At 40.5% G+C, this 14,023-nt stretch overlaps 1 protein-coding gene across 3 annotated transcripts in view; it reads right to left on the minus strand.

Annotated features, from left to right (window-relative positions):
- The window catches only part of cdc14ab (cell division cycle 14Ab), a 154,738-nt gene that overhangs the window by 13,002 nt on the left and 127,713 nt on the right, over positions 1–14,023 (minus strand). Inside the window, exons 13-14 of one of the 3 annotated variants that reach the window (XM_062452672.1) lie at positions 4,701–4,823; positions 3,892–4,261 (exon numbers count right to left, since the gene is read on the minus strand). In XM_062452672.1, coding sequence (XP_062308656.1) covers positions 3,892–4,261; positions 4,701–4,823 — 493 coding nt within the window. Of the gene's footprint in view, positions 1–3,891; positions 4,262–4,700; positions 4,827–14,023 lie in introns of all 3 variants that reach the window. The other 2 variants (XM_062452671.1, XM_062452673.1) reach the window with 2 other exon arrangements.

Consider the following 14,023-nt stretch of genomic DNA (forward strand, 5'->3'; position numbering starts at 1 on the left):
AGTTGCACATCTGAAAAGGCACCACCAATGCTGAAAGATATATACAGGTTTTAGAGCAACATTTGCTTCCATCCAGGTGACATCTTTTTCAGGGGAGGCCTTGTATATTTCAGCAAGACAATGCTAAATCACATACTGCATCTGTTACAACAGCATGGCTTCATAGTAGAATAGTCTGGGTGCTAAACTGGCCTGCCTGCATTCCAGACCTTTCACCAGTTAAAAACAGTTGGTGGATCATGTAACAAAAAATATGACAAAGAAGACCCAGGACCGTTGAGCAGCAAGAATCCTGTATCAGACATGAAAGGGACGACATTTCTCTCCCACAACTGGACTCCTCAGTTCCCATACAGACTGTTATTAAAAGAAGAGGGGATGCTACAGAGTGGTAAACATGGCCATGTCATAACTTCTTTGAGACGTGTTGCTGCCATCAAATTCAAAATTACCGTATTATTTCCTTAAAATGGTACATTTCATTAGTTTAAACATTTGATATGTTTTTTATGTTATATTGTGAATAACATATGGGGTTCTGAGATTTGCAAATCATTGTATTCTTTATTTAACCCTTGTGCTGCCTTCGGGTCACATGACCCAAAGGTTCACAACGAACCATCGTTGTGTTTACCCAATTTTACCCAATACAAAAACAAATAAATAGCATTTTCTTTTAACCTTCGCAATGTGGGGGGTCTGAGACAGCCCGACGGTTAAAAGAAAATTCCTCACTTTGTTTTTGTATGCGGTAAAGTTGTCGCAATACGATGGTGGGTCACAATGACTGATGGGTCAAAATTAGGGATGAACGATTTCGGGGAAAAAGATAATCGCGATTAATTTGCAATTGCGATTTATTATGCGATTATTATGATGTATTATTAATATAGATATATACTAGCCTACTGATTTCCAGTCAGAAAAATAACACAAAGTTCAGAAAAACAAAGGCGAACATAACGCCTGTAGCCTACCTCATGGAAAATATTTTGGTAAATCAAAGCTAAACTAGAAATGTAAGCTTTAGTTGCACTTTCTTAACTAAAGCTAGCTAGATAGCTACCGTTTCGGAAAAATAACTTTCGCTGTGGAGACAGTCGGAAATATTTAGAACTCATGCATCTAAAGGTTAAATCTTAAAAGAAAAAGAGACACTGTCTGAACATTTCTGATCCAGTCAGTAGCCTAACAGAAACAGTATGGCACCGTCAGCCATAGTGATTCTACTGTATGTGTATCACTGAGGGGTATCATATATTTCGTGATGAACGCTTACTGCTTAAGTAATTTTGTAGTAGGCTACATTGAGTTAGGCTTTGAAACATTTCGATCAGTGATCCTGTCGGGTGTTATTTGGATTATTTGACACACTGGTGTTCAGAATTTTAGCTATGCATCGTACATGGCTTGTGGTGTTTTTTTTAGGGCCGAATTAGGTTGGTGGTGTTGCCGTGAGGTAGCAACGTTAGTAGGGTTGCCACCCGTCCCTTAAAATACGGAATCGTCCCGTATTTGAGAATAAAATAGCGGGAAGGGCAGCTCCAGATACCCCCCGCGTAAAAAGAAGTACACTTATAAAAGGAAGTAGGCTTGACATGCTTCAATACCGCACACTACTACTTCTGGTCCACTGATGTTAAAAGCCTTTTTTGTGGTCTCACTGTCAAACTTTGTTGGCCTATGGTTATTATCGTCATAGCTGTGTATTCAGCTATGACGATATGACCACTTGAGTTGTGATAGAGAGACGCATCTGTTCACACTGATTTCAATAGTTATCTTTTTATAATGTCCATGTATCAATCTTAGTATTTTTATGAAAACATGTTTTAAGTTGTGATTTACCGCCACTGCCCCCTAATCCCCCCCCCACACACACACTTGACACTGCGCAGCATCTTTTTTTTTTAAAGGCAAAATTGGCAAAGTGACTGTAGTCTCAGGTTCTGTCAAGCCTGAGGCCATGATCGTACAGGTCAAGGTACAGTGTAGCATGCAAAGTTGATCCTTCGTCTGCAAACTGCGTTACTCTCGCCTGTCACGTGACCAAAGTAAAATCGCAGCCTTTGCGATTACAAAATTGCGTTATGTCCCATCGCGATATTAATCGCAAATGCAATTAATCGTTCAGCCCCAGTCAGAATGACCCGACGATAACACAAGGGTTAACACAACATCCCAACTTTTTGGGAATTGGGGTTGTATGTGACAAGTGGGGTTACAAAGCTTTTTAGAGTGCATCCCTATAGACAACAGGGCCGTATTTACAAAACATCTCAACTTGCCAATTTAGAAGAAACGGGGGGTTGGAGGTAACGGGAAAAAAATAATAATAATACACTGCCTACGTAGCTTCTCTGACTAAAAAAACCTAAACAACGCTGTGTGTACATCAGGGCAATGTTTATTTTAATTTCAGAACATGCACTGCATGGGTGCAAAATGTAAAAAAAAAAAACACTGCAACAACCGTTTTTACAAGCAGCAATTATCCAAACGAAACAAGGCTAACAGCTAGCCTACTCAACCAGCACAAGCCGAAGTGTCACTTGAAGTGCCTCCCCCTTTGTCTTACCCTGAAAATTCAACTCAAAACGCATCGAAAATGCAAACAAGATTTTTGTGGAACTTCAATGGGGAATAAAGACTAAAAAAACAGATTAGAACATTGAACACTGCTTGAACTTATTAGTATCACCTTAAACTAACTTAATATCACCTTAATCGCAAGGGTATTATGATTGTAGTAGAGTAACACTGGAGATACAGGTTGATAACTCTACGCCAATTGGCCACAGGGAAAATGCAGCTATGCAGTGCAGACAAACTAGCAGTGTTTCCCATACATTGATTTATTTTTGGCGGCCCTCCACAATAAAAAATGTATTCTCTCTCTATGTCTCCCTCTCCCCAACGGACCCGTCAGTGAATAGCCCCCTCTCTCCGTGCACGCTCTGAATCAATGCGCGGGATGAACAGCTTTTTCCGAGAATCGACAGGAGAAATAATCTGTTTGAGTTTACGAACGGTTAGTATCATAATTCTCTGGACGAATGTTTCCAAAACGGATACATTCAAGTTAAATATAATAATATTCATAGTTAAATACATTCTGCAAACAATGAGTCCAACATAACGTTTATATTACGTAAAGCTCCAAAAACTATTTTGCTCTCAAATGAATACAAATTAATTGTACAGAGTTTTCGCATTAATTGTTGAAGTCCCTATCTATACTCACATCTAACTGATACTAGGAAATAGGTTTGGGCTGAGGCCCACATTTTTACAACATCTGGCTCTACCCCTGCATACCGCCACAAATACAATCACATTCTGTGGGAAACACTGAACTAGGTATATCTCAGCCATCCTTCAGTAGAACATTGCATCAAGCAATAAATACCCTCTCCAGACCCCACATCGACAATTAACATGGCTGCCTATTTGCTAATTTTTTACGAGATGCACATGCAAGAGACTGACATTTAGCTGAACATAAACTTGTTTAATTAGTGACGCTTTGCCTAGATTTTGAAATATTTTAGAATATGCCAAAAAAATGAAATTAAAATCTGTATTTGAATATGGTAGCTCGTTCGAAAATATTTATACGATTAAATCACTGACAGAGACCCATCAGCCAATCACTGTTGGCATAGTCAGTAAGCTTGTTGGCAGTATCCATGGCAGAGGTCAACCCCGCCCTTTCTCCTAGCTTAAGATTTCTCCCCATTCCTTAGTAAAAGTTGGTCTCAGCAACTTTATGAATAGGTTTTAGGAGGAAACTCTTTGCTTAAGAACTTTTACTGCTATTTAGGAGAACTCTTAGTGGCAAGAACTGTTTTGTGAATACGTCCCCAGGTAGAGGAGTCTAGTCACACTTACTGGAATGGAGCGGCAAAGATGGCGAGTGGAGGGTCCACTGAACCCCAAGTATCTATCCTGGGTTCGGTAGTGTCCCAACTCCTGGGACGCCGCCCCTCCAGGATGGTGGGGTGTTGAGCTACCATGGGCATAGGCAGCGCTTTTGCTGAGGCATGCAGTGCCAGCAGTAGATGTTGGTGAGTTATTGTACTGATTGTTGTTGTTAACCTCATGGTGGGGATTAACATATTTTCCATGCCCAAGTGTGGTCCTGGCTGATGGGGAAATTGTGGAGAAGGTAGAAGGAGAGGAGAATGGCATCCTACTGTCGTTACATTCCACTGCATACAAGTTGCCTAGGGAACTGGCAAGCCTGGAGTTGATAGAAGAACTGTGTATGTTTGTGTCATGTTTGTGTGTTAGGGTGTGGAGTTGGGGGTGGGGAGATGGTGGTCACAAAGAAGGCACAACAAGGTTCAAAATAAATGTTACTGATGCGGAGCCCATTAAAACTTTTTTACAATGAATTATATGTACTTTATGTATGTATTTTCTATACAAATAGATACATCCATTTGTAAAACATCCACCTTTTCAAAAAGTGTCACAGAATAGGGCAATCTCAAAAAGACCACTAAAGGACAAAGACAACCAACAAAAATAAGACTAAGACAGAACAGTGAGAAAGAGAAACAAAGTAGCTAAAGTATAAATGCAGCCTGCAGGACATTTACAAATAATAGATATCTATACAGATATAGATGATAGATATACACATAAACAGTGGAAAATCTGTTGACATCTCAAGAGCTAACATTGAGTTTGCTCACCCCTTTAGGTTAAAAGATGACGATGAAGAATTACAGCTGATCCTTTTGGCAGAAGCAGAGGGTGGTACTTTGGAGACCTTCACGGGGAATATAGGTCCCTGGGTGTTTGTTCCGAGATTTGTCCTGCTGGAAAAGGATAAAAAAAGGAAAGATGGTGGAGGGTGATTTTGGTTCAGTTTGTTCACTTTGTCAACATATGCTAACATCGATGATAAATCCAGGAAAACTTCACATTGGATTACACCCCTACTGTTAGATGATGGCCTATATTTTGGAATCGCAAAGGCTCCTTACATTGTAAGCGCTACAAATGGTACAGGCAAAATGAAAATTGCATCTTGTTGGTGTAATTTACCAGGAGTAAAGACGGACAATGTCATTCATGTGGAAGCAATAATTTATCATTTGATAATTAGGCTTATATCTATAACCAATCAGGTGCCCAATGGTACAAATGGGGGTTGTGTGAAATGAATGAGAAACTATGCAGAGATTAAGAACAAACATTTTTATGGAAATTCACCAAGGTAAAGATAAAAAAAAAAGATATGTCTAAAACTGTGTGGGAGGATTTAGTCGTGGCTGTCAGTGCATCTTTGTCTGGGCTCTGAAGAACACAGGTTTAATGAACCGTTTAATGATACCTGTCCAGAGCTTTGCTCTTGAAGACAGCAGGAAGTTAAGAATTCAGTGATACAAAAGTAATGTGCTGAGCCAGGGTAATAGACATCAGTAGGCTAACCTATTGCTTTGCAGACAACCTAAACAATTATTGAAAACCTTGCGATTCACATGTATGGTATTGTGCTCTACAAATACATTTTCTTTATTGATTGATGGTCTTAGAATAATGATTATACGTATCTCTCTAATAATGCCAGGAATCTGTGAGCGTGTGTGTGTACAAATTAGTGCTGTCAAACGATTAAAATATTTAATCTCGATTAATCGCATTAATGTCATAGTTAACTCACGATTAATCGCAATTTTTATCTATTCTAAATGTCCCTTGATTTCTTTTTGTCCCATAATTTTTTCTCATTTTAATGCTCTTATCAACATGGAAAAGTGGATTGGATTGCTTAGTTAGTGCAAATGTTTTTTTTAAATTTAAAACAACATTGCCTGGCTTTGAGAGGGGGCAGAGAATTCGCATCAGCTGTGTGCTTGGCCATCAAGTGGTATTTCAGACTGGACGTGCTGGGATGATAGCTCAGTTCACAACGACAAAACACACAGATAAATTTGGTCTTGTCAATGGAACCATTTGGCAACTTTTTAAAAGTAACCTTTCCATTCAGAATCTTATTGGCATCCATTTCGGCGTCTCGCGCTCGCTATCCACTCAAAACGTAACGTTAGCCTACTACTCTTAAGCCGGCTCGCAAGCCCAAACAAGTGTGTGCGGCGTGCCTGTTGTTTTGTTTCCGGTCTAGCTATATCCGGTGTGGTGTTGTAGTTTTTATAACGTCAGTAGTCGTTGCAACAGCATGTAAAAAAAAACGAAGTTTGCTAGGCCAAAAAGAATGTTAATTTCGCGATAAAAAAATTAACGCCGTTAAAATGGGTTTGCGTTAACGCCGTTAATAACGCGTTTAACTGACAGCACTAGTACAAATTAGAATGGATTTCGTTTCCCACAATTATCCCAAGTGCTGTGCCGCAATTGACGTTTTTTGGATAAGCATTTCGACATTTAAAATGCCTCTTCACTGTGATTGGTCCTCTGGTCTGCAGCGAGTTTCCTTGGAAAATGTTGACTTGAGAACCGGCACTGCAAAATGCATTTTTTGCTAAATTAATATTTAGCAGGTTTCCTTTTTATAAGAGTTTTCCTTTTATAGAGTGCAGTACCGTGTAGGGATGGGGATTTGAAATGATTTCACTATTCGAATAGTATCCAAAATGATTTTCGAATATCCGGATAATCTATTTTTATTAATGCGGTTCCGTTATGTAATTAGCCTGACATGACACAAAGCATACAGTAAACACATGAACCACCACACATTCTGGCAATAATTGTGACTGTTAAGCTATTAGATTAAATAAGGGTTAAATAAAGAAAACAAATGTAAGATCAATTTATTAACATGACGAAAAGACAATGAACTTGAAAAAATGCTGCGTCTTCAGACGTAGGCTCTTAAACTTGGCGGAATAGCGCTTAGCCTATAATTATGTGAAATAAAACGTACAAAAAATACATTGGACGAAATTAAACACATTGGGTAGGCTATCCTTGATAAAAACGAAAGACACACATGGAGAAATATTGCATATTAACTTGGATATTAACTTGGAACCGGAATCCTATAGGATACGGTGAGCCACCACACAATGCAAAAATAAATAGCTGATTACGCTACATGGCTACTGGTAAAAAAAATTATAAGCCACAACTGCATTAGCCCTACGCATTTTTATTCAGGAAAATTAGCATATAAACATGCTCAGGGGAGAGGCGAGTACGGAGTCGATTTACAAGCAGGCCAACGTAGAACAGACTCTCTTTGCAGGAACTGCAGGTTGCTGCGAGGTACTGCTTAGCCAGGTCACTCGCAGCAGAACGCAAGGTCACGTAGCCTACCCTTTTGGATTATGTTTTTATCATTTATAACGTCACAACTATTAGAATTCACGGTTTTTCACAAAAAAACTTTTTTTTAAATTAAACTACGCTCATAAGTATTCGAAAAAAGTATTCAAATACTAATTTACTTTAGGATATCCGAATATTCAATGAACCACGCCCATCCCTAGTACCGTGATTGAACTAACGCGATTAACAAAGGCATTCGCAATGAAATGAAACCAAGCATAGTATAAAGTGGATATACTTTCAGTATAGATCAGTGAATTTTGTTACATAAATGAATGTTTACTGCCTAAATAGCCTACCGCGATTGAACTAATGTCAAAACTGCCTGCACATTGCAAATGCAGGCTACAATTGCTGTATGGTGAATTAGGCCTACAATTATGACAACTGGCTCAACCATTGTGCATGTAATGCTGCCCTCCAGTCTGCCAGAGCGGCTTCAAGGTCATCCGTCATCATTTTGCTGGACCTTTCTGCAGCATTTGATACAGTTAACCATCAGATCCTGCTCGCCAGACTTTCTGAGATGGGCATCACTGGCACTGCACTTCAGTGGATCTCATCCTACCTGTCGGAAGATCCTACCAGGTCTCCTGGGGAGGCAAAGTGTCAGGCCCCCGCCAGCTCTCCACCTTGGTCCCCTCCTCTTCTCCCTATACACCACCTCACTTGGACCAATCATCACCTCCCATGGCTTCTCCTACCACTGCTATGCTGACGACACGCAGCTGTACCTGTCGTTCCCCCCGACTGATCCGTGGATCTCAGCTAGGATCGAGGCCTGCCTCACAGACAACTCCGCCTGGATGACCAAGCACCACCTCCAGCTGAACCTCGCCAAAACAGAACTTCTCATTATCCCGGCCAAGCCCTCCATCTACCACGATCTCTCCTTCACCCTTGGATCTGCGACCCCTTCATCCTCTGCCAGGAACCTCGGGGTTACCATGGATGACGAGCTCTCACTCACACCCCACATTGCTGCAGTCTCCCGGTCGTGTAGATTCACCCTCTACAACATCCGGAAGATCAGGAGATACCTGTCTGAGCATTCCACACAGCTGATAGTCTTGTCCTCTCAAAGTTGGACTACTGCAACTCGCTGCTCGCCGGTCTCCCAGCATGCGCAACCCGCCCTCTCCAGAGGATTCAGAACGCAGCAGCCCGCCTGGTCTTCAATCTACCTAGACGCTCCCATGTTAACCCGCTCCTCATCTACCTCCACTGGCTTCCCATCACGGCCCGTATCAGATTCAAGACCCTGATACTGACCTTCTGAGTGGTGAACGGGACTGCACCCGACTACATGAAGTCTCTCCTCCAGCCTTACACCCCCACCCGCCACCTACGGTCTTCTTCTGACAACGTCCGGTGGTCCCACCGCTCAAGAGTGGCCGGTCCCAACACAAGCTCTTCTCCTGTCTGGCCCCCCAATGGTGGAATCAACTCCCCACCTCCATCAGAGACACTGACTGTCTCCCTACCTTCAAGAAAAGGCTCAAGACGCACTTGTTCCGGGACTACAATGGTACTTACGAATAATTTGCAGGACCTGATGTTAGTTTCCTCCAGGATCACAAATGGCTCTTATTGAGAGACTTGTTGCTCTTGTTGGTTAGTTGTAACTGATTTAAAATTCTTGTACTCGCTATGAAATACATTATTGTTGCTTGCTTTTCTGCAGGTACACTCTTGCACTTTTGAGGTTCATGTTGTTTAATTGTAACTTGTTTAACTACATGCTCTTATGGTTCTTGCCTTTGGCACTTATTTGGTTTTTCACAGTGTATGCTTCATGTTTTGGCTGCTCGCAATGTTTGGGGCTATCTCGTTGTTATGATCAGTGACCTAAGCACTTTTGTAAAGCTCTCTCTTGGAAGTCGCTTTGGATAAAAGCATCTGCTGAATCAATAAATGTAAATGTAATGACTTCTGTTATGAACTAAATGTTTAGATGTTTGTGCTGGTAAGACAATTTAACGGAGAATCAATATAGTACATTTTAATCAACATCAGAATCTGTGTGTGTGTGCCACCAATTTTATCATGGGAACTATGCTATAGTGTATAGTACACCATCTATAGTTCAAGGAACCTGTATTTGTGTGTTTCACTGACATCTTAATCACCGACTGCATCACGGGCACTGTGCACTATTTTTTTTAATTTTTTTAACAATGTATTTATTGATTTTCAGTTTGAAAATCACATCCAATTGTACAACAATAGAGCATTACACAGCAAACATTATCACCCTATTCCCCCCCTCCCATAATAATAAAGTAACTAAATAATTAAGTTCAAAACATAATAAAAAGAAACACAAAAGTATATTTTACAGACTGAAAAGTGTTTTTTGTTGTGGTTTTTCCTACTAGTCAATGTACATAATCAGATAGGTGTCCTACTCCCCCATTGCCTGTTCTTGCTGAAGCAAGTTACCAACATTAGTATTACGTCTTAAGAAGTACATAAAAGGTCCCCAGATATGATCGAAAACATTTTGTTTACATCTAAGAATATACGTTATCTTTTCCATTGACATGTTTGAGGCCATTTCTTTAACCCACATACCGATTCTTGGTCCATCAACTTTTTTCCAATTAAGAGCAATTATACGTTTAGCTTGTAATATACACATATCTATGAATCTGAACTCTTTACTTTGTAGAAGTGGTATGGTAGGATATAAACCAAGAATAAATAGCTTGGGATTCAGTGGTAATTTCTGTGACAGAATTTGATCAATCATATTAACAACCTCTTGCCAGAAGATTTTCACTTTAGCACATTCCCATATACAGTGAAACAGTGTCCCCCTTGCCTCGCCACACTTAATACAGGTATCAGGAATATTATCATTAAATTTATGCAATTTCACAGGAGTTATATACACTACCGTTCAAAAGTTTGGAGTCACTTAAAAATGTTCTTATTTTTCAAAGAAAAGCACTGTTTTTTTCAATGAAGATAACGTTAAATTAATCAGAAATACACTATACATTGTTAATGTGGTAAATGACTATTCTAGGTGGAAACGTCTGGTTTTTAATGAAATATCTACATAGGTGTATAGAGGCCCGTTTCCAGCAACTATTACTGTATGTGTTCGAATGGTACATTGTGTTTGCTAATTGCCTAAGAAGACTAATGGATGATTAGAAGGATTAGAATTAGAATGCCAAAGGTCTGCAATGTTGTAATTGCTGCAAATGGAGCATTATTTGACGAAAGCAAAGTTTGAAGAACAAAATTTATATTTCAAATAAAAATTATTATTTCTAATAATAATAATTAACCTTGTAAATGTCTTGACTATATTTTCTATTCATTTTGAGTCAAGTTATTTGATAAATAAAAGTGTGAGTTTTCATGGAAAACACGAAATTGTCTGGGTGACCCCAAACTTTTGAACGGTAGTGTATGTACACATCAGCCATTTATACTGTAGGAGTTTTAGGCTGCTGCTAACTGTCTGCCTCTGTGCCTCTTTACATACCTCACCCCATTCTTTTAAATATATTTCCTCTTCTATATCTTCCTTCCATAATCTCAGTTTTGATTCTGATGATTCAATAGATCCAGCCCTAAGCAAGTTATACAGAGTTGAAATTAAACCTCTATCATGACAGTGTCTCGTGACTGCTACTTCTAATGCAGAAATGGTCGGTATATCCAATGAATGGTTTTGAATCAGAATCAGAATTCGGTTTATTCGCCATGTATGTTATACAAACACGGAATTTACTGTGGCAGGGAGGTGCAAAACACTAAACATATACAGATCTTAAATTAAGTAAAAGTACAAAAGTTTAACTATTTCTAAGAACTAAACAATCTAAGAATACAACAATTTAAATATAAAATAAAGTATATATAAAAATAAGAATAATGAGCAGCGTGAATGGTCAACATAGTGCAATCGGATTCATTGGGACCATAAACATAGATTTGTGAATTAGTATCATAACCCCTCTAGCATGAGTGGTGTAGGGAGCAGACAACACTTGACTTCACTTCAAAACACTGTCAGGGGCCGAATTTCAGGTCATCCAGGTGACGTGCAAGGTCCCATCCTCTATTTGCCAACCATATCCATCCACGTGGACAAAAAGCAGCTACCTTATTGGTGTAGAACGATCACGTGTTGAACCATGCCACCAAAATCCTATTACGCTCTGAAGAAACTAGTTCTGCATAAAACATAGACGCATCGACAATCGACTGGAATGTTAGCGACAAACTTGTTTTTGGTAGCTAAGCACGACTCGTTCTTTTTTATGAGCTAAAGATTGTGTAGATGCCAGACTGTGGAGCAGGATGAAACGATAATGGGGTTCACCTTACCATGCCAAAACTAATAGTTTCATTCATCAATCATTTAATGAAATGTATATCAGTTTGTGGTTTGTGTATGTATAAGAGAGAAAGAGAAAGTGTCAGTGTTTCATTGAGACTTGAGATTAAATAAACTGCTTAAGTATTGTAGATCTTTTAGTATTATTTTTACATGCAGTTACACATTGTCGGTTAAAAACAAGAAAGTGTCTGGTAAAAAAATTGAGTGGCTGGTAGATTTTGAAATGTAACAATAATAAACAAAAATAATAATTTCCATCCCTGCTCCCCTCCCATCCCACCCTTTTAACTACCAATAAAGCGAGTTTCTCTAACTTTTCCTTCTCCCTCTTTAGCTCTAACTAGCTTTCTCATTTTTTCGGAATACTAATCATACGTAAAAATGTAACAATGAACTATGCAACACTTGCAACCTGTAGCCTAGTCACCAGTCCTACTATAAAGTTAAACCGCCCGAACACATTCAACACAAACCTGGAACCCGCGCATGCAGGCTGAGGACGGAGATAAAAGAAAAAAAGTCCATAGCCTGGCCACATAAACTCCGCAATGCGTCGAAGCCTACGTCCGATAGGCCTAAACCAATGTCGAGTCTGTCGCGTGGGTGCTCCATAATGTCTCTCATCCAGGTTCATGTCCATTGTTCACAACCGTAAAGTAACATTTTTTACGTAGGCTATGTTAGCCATATGCCTAAGGAGGCGAAACTCAGTCCTGTCCAGGTAAAAAGGATAGGCGTTAAACAAAACAATAATAATAGACTGATCACCTATCCTTTAGTGGAGATGACTAAAAAAGAAAGTAGGGCTACTGTGTTATTTTCCTGTCGTAACCTTCCAACGTCGAGCCCGTCTCAGTCCTTAAGGCCGAATTATACTTCTCCGACTCCGTTACGGACAGACGGACGGACGGAGTCGGACGGATTGATTGAATTTATAGTACTCCGAAGGCTGTGGGTGCTGAAAACAATTCACCGCCAGAAGAGTAGGTGGCGCAACGTTTTTTTGTAAGTCGTCATCGAGTGTTTATTTACCTAGGTTATCGAGAAGTCGGAGCAAATGTACAAATTAGCCGTTTCATCAATAAAATACGCACATTTTCAGCAACTACACTGCCCATTTCTCGTCACATTTTAATTCAGATGCTGATTTACATGTACTGTTTAGCTGAAATATGAATTGTAAAAACTTACAGCAATGGCGGTCAAAGGATTCTGTTTGTCCTGTTTATCACGGCAACCCCGCCCCTGACGCAAGCGATTCTTAATACGGACCAATCACAGCCAAGGGGTATCCGTAAAATGACGGACGGATAGTCAGGAAAATCAGGAGGTGCACGTAGAGCTCTCCGAGGGGCTCGGAGAGGGCACGGAGAGGTCGTTCCTTGACGGAGAAGGCCTTCCCTGTCTCCGTCTCCGTAAAAACGCAGAAGTATAAATCGCCCTTTAGTTCAAAGGGATTGGATAAACCTGTCCACTTCTGCAGGAGTTTGCAGGGAGTCAGATGCAGGGAGTCAGATGGCTGAGCGGTGAGGGAGTCGGGCTAGTAATCTGAAGGTTGCCAGTTCGATTCCCGGCCGTGTCAATTGACGTTGTGTCCTTGGGCAAGGCACTTCACCCTAGTTGCTTCGGGGGGAATGTCCCTGTACTTACTGTAAGTCGCTCTGGATAAGAGCGTCTGCTAAATGACTAAATGTAAATGTAAATGTTTGAAAGGTCTGAGATCTCTCGGTGTGTTACCAGAAGCCGGGCTGGAAAGATGATTCTGTGCTTGTGAATCCCCTTGTCTCGCAGCTTCTTACGCACCTCATCATAATCGCGCTGCAACCTGTGCACACCAGCAGAGAGGTCCACATGGAAACGGACCGGCTCATTCTTGTAAAGGACCTGTCCCTTGATTCTAGCTGCCTTCAGTACTCGTTCCCTGTCCTTAAAGTTCAATAACTTCATAATTAATGTCCTTGGACGAGCCGTGCGAGAGTCATTGTTTGGCGGAGCGCCTATTCTATGAGCCCGCTCCACTACCAAGTTCTCTCGTGGTTCCATATTCAGAGCCTCAGGTATCCATTTCTCCAGAAACGCAGTTGCATCCTAGCCCTCTGTCTTTTCCGGTAGCCCCAGCAATCTCACGTTGTTTCGTCGACTTCTGCATTCCAAATCGTCAACTTTGTCGGTAAGGCTTTTAACTGTGCTTTCCAGCACACTAACTTTGGATGATAGCTTGTTAACGTCGTCCTCCACATCAGAAATCCGTTGTTCGGCCTGTTCCATGTGGTCTGTGCAGTCCTGTATCAGTTTTTTTTTTTACATCCATAATCGTTGCTTGCACTCCATCAATTTTCTTATAGAGTCCACTTTTCAAGG

Source organism: Osmerus eperlanus, chromosome 26, assembly GCF_963692335.1.
Source record: "Osmerus eperlanus chromosome 26, fOsmEpe2.1, whole genome shotgun sequence".
Lineage (NCBI taxonomy): Eukaryota > Metazoa > Chordata > Actinopteri > Osmeriformes > Osmeridae > Osmerus > Osmerus eperlanus.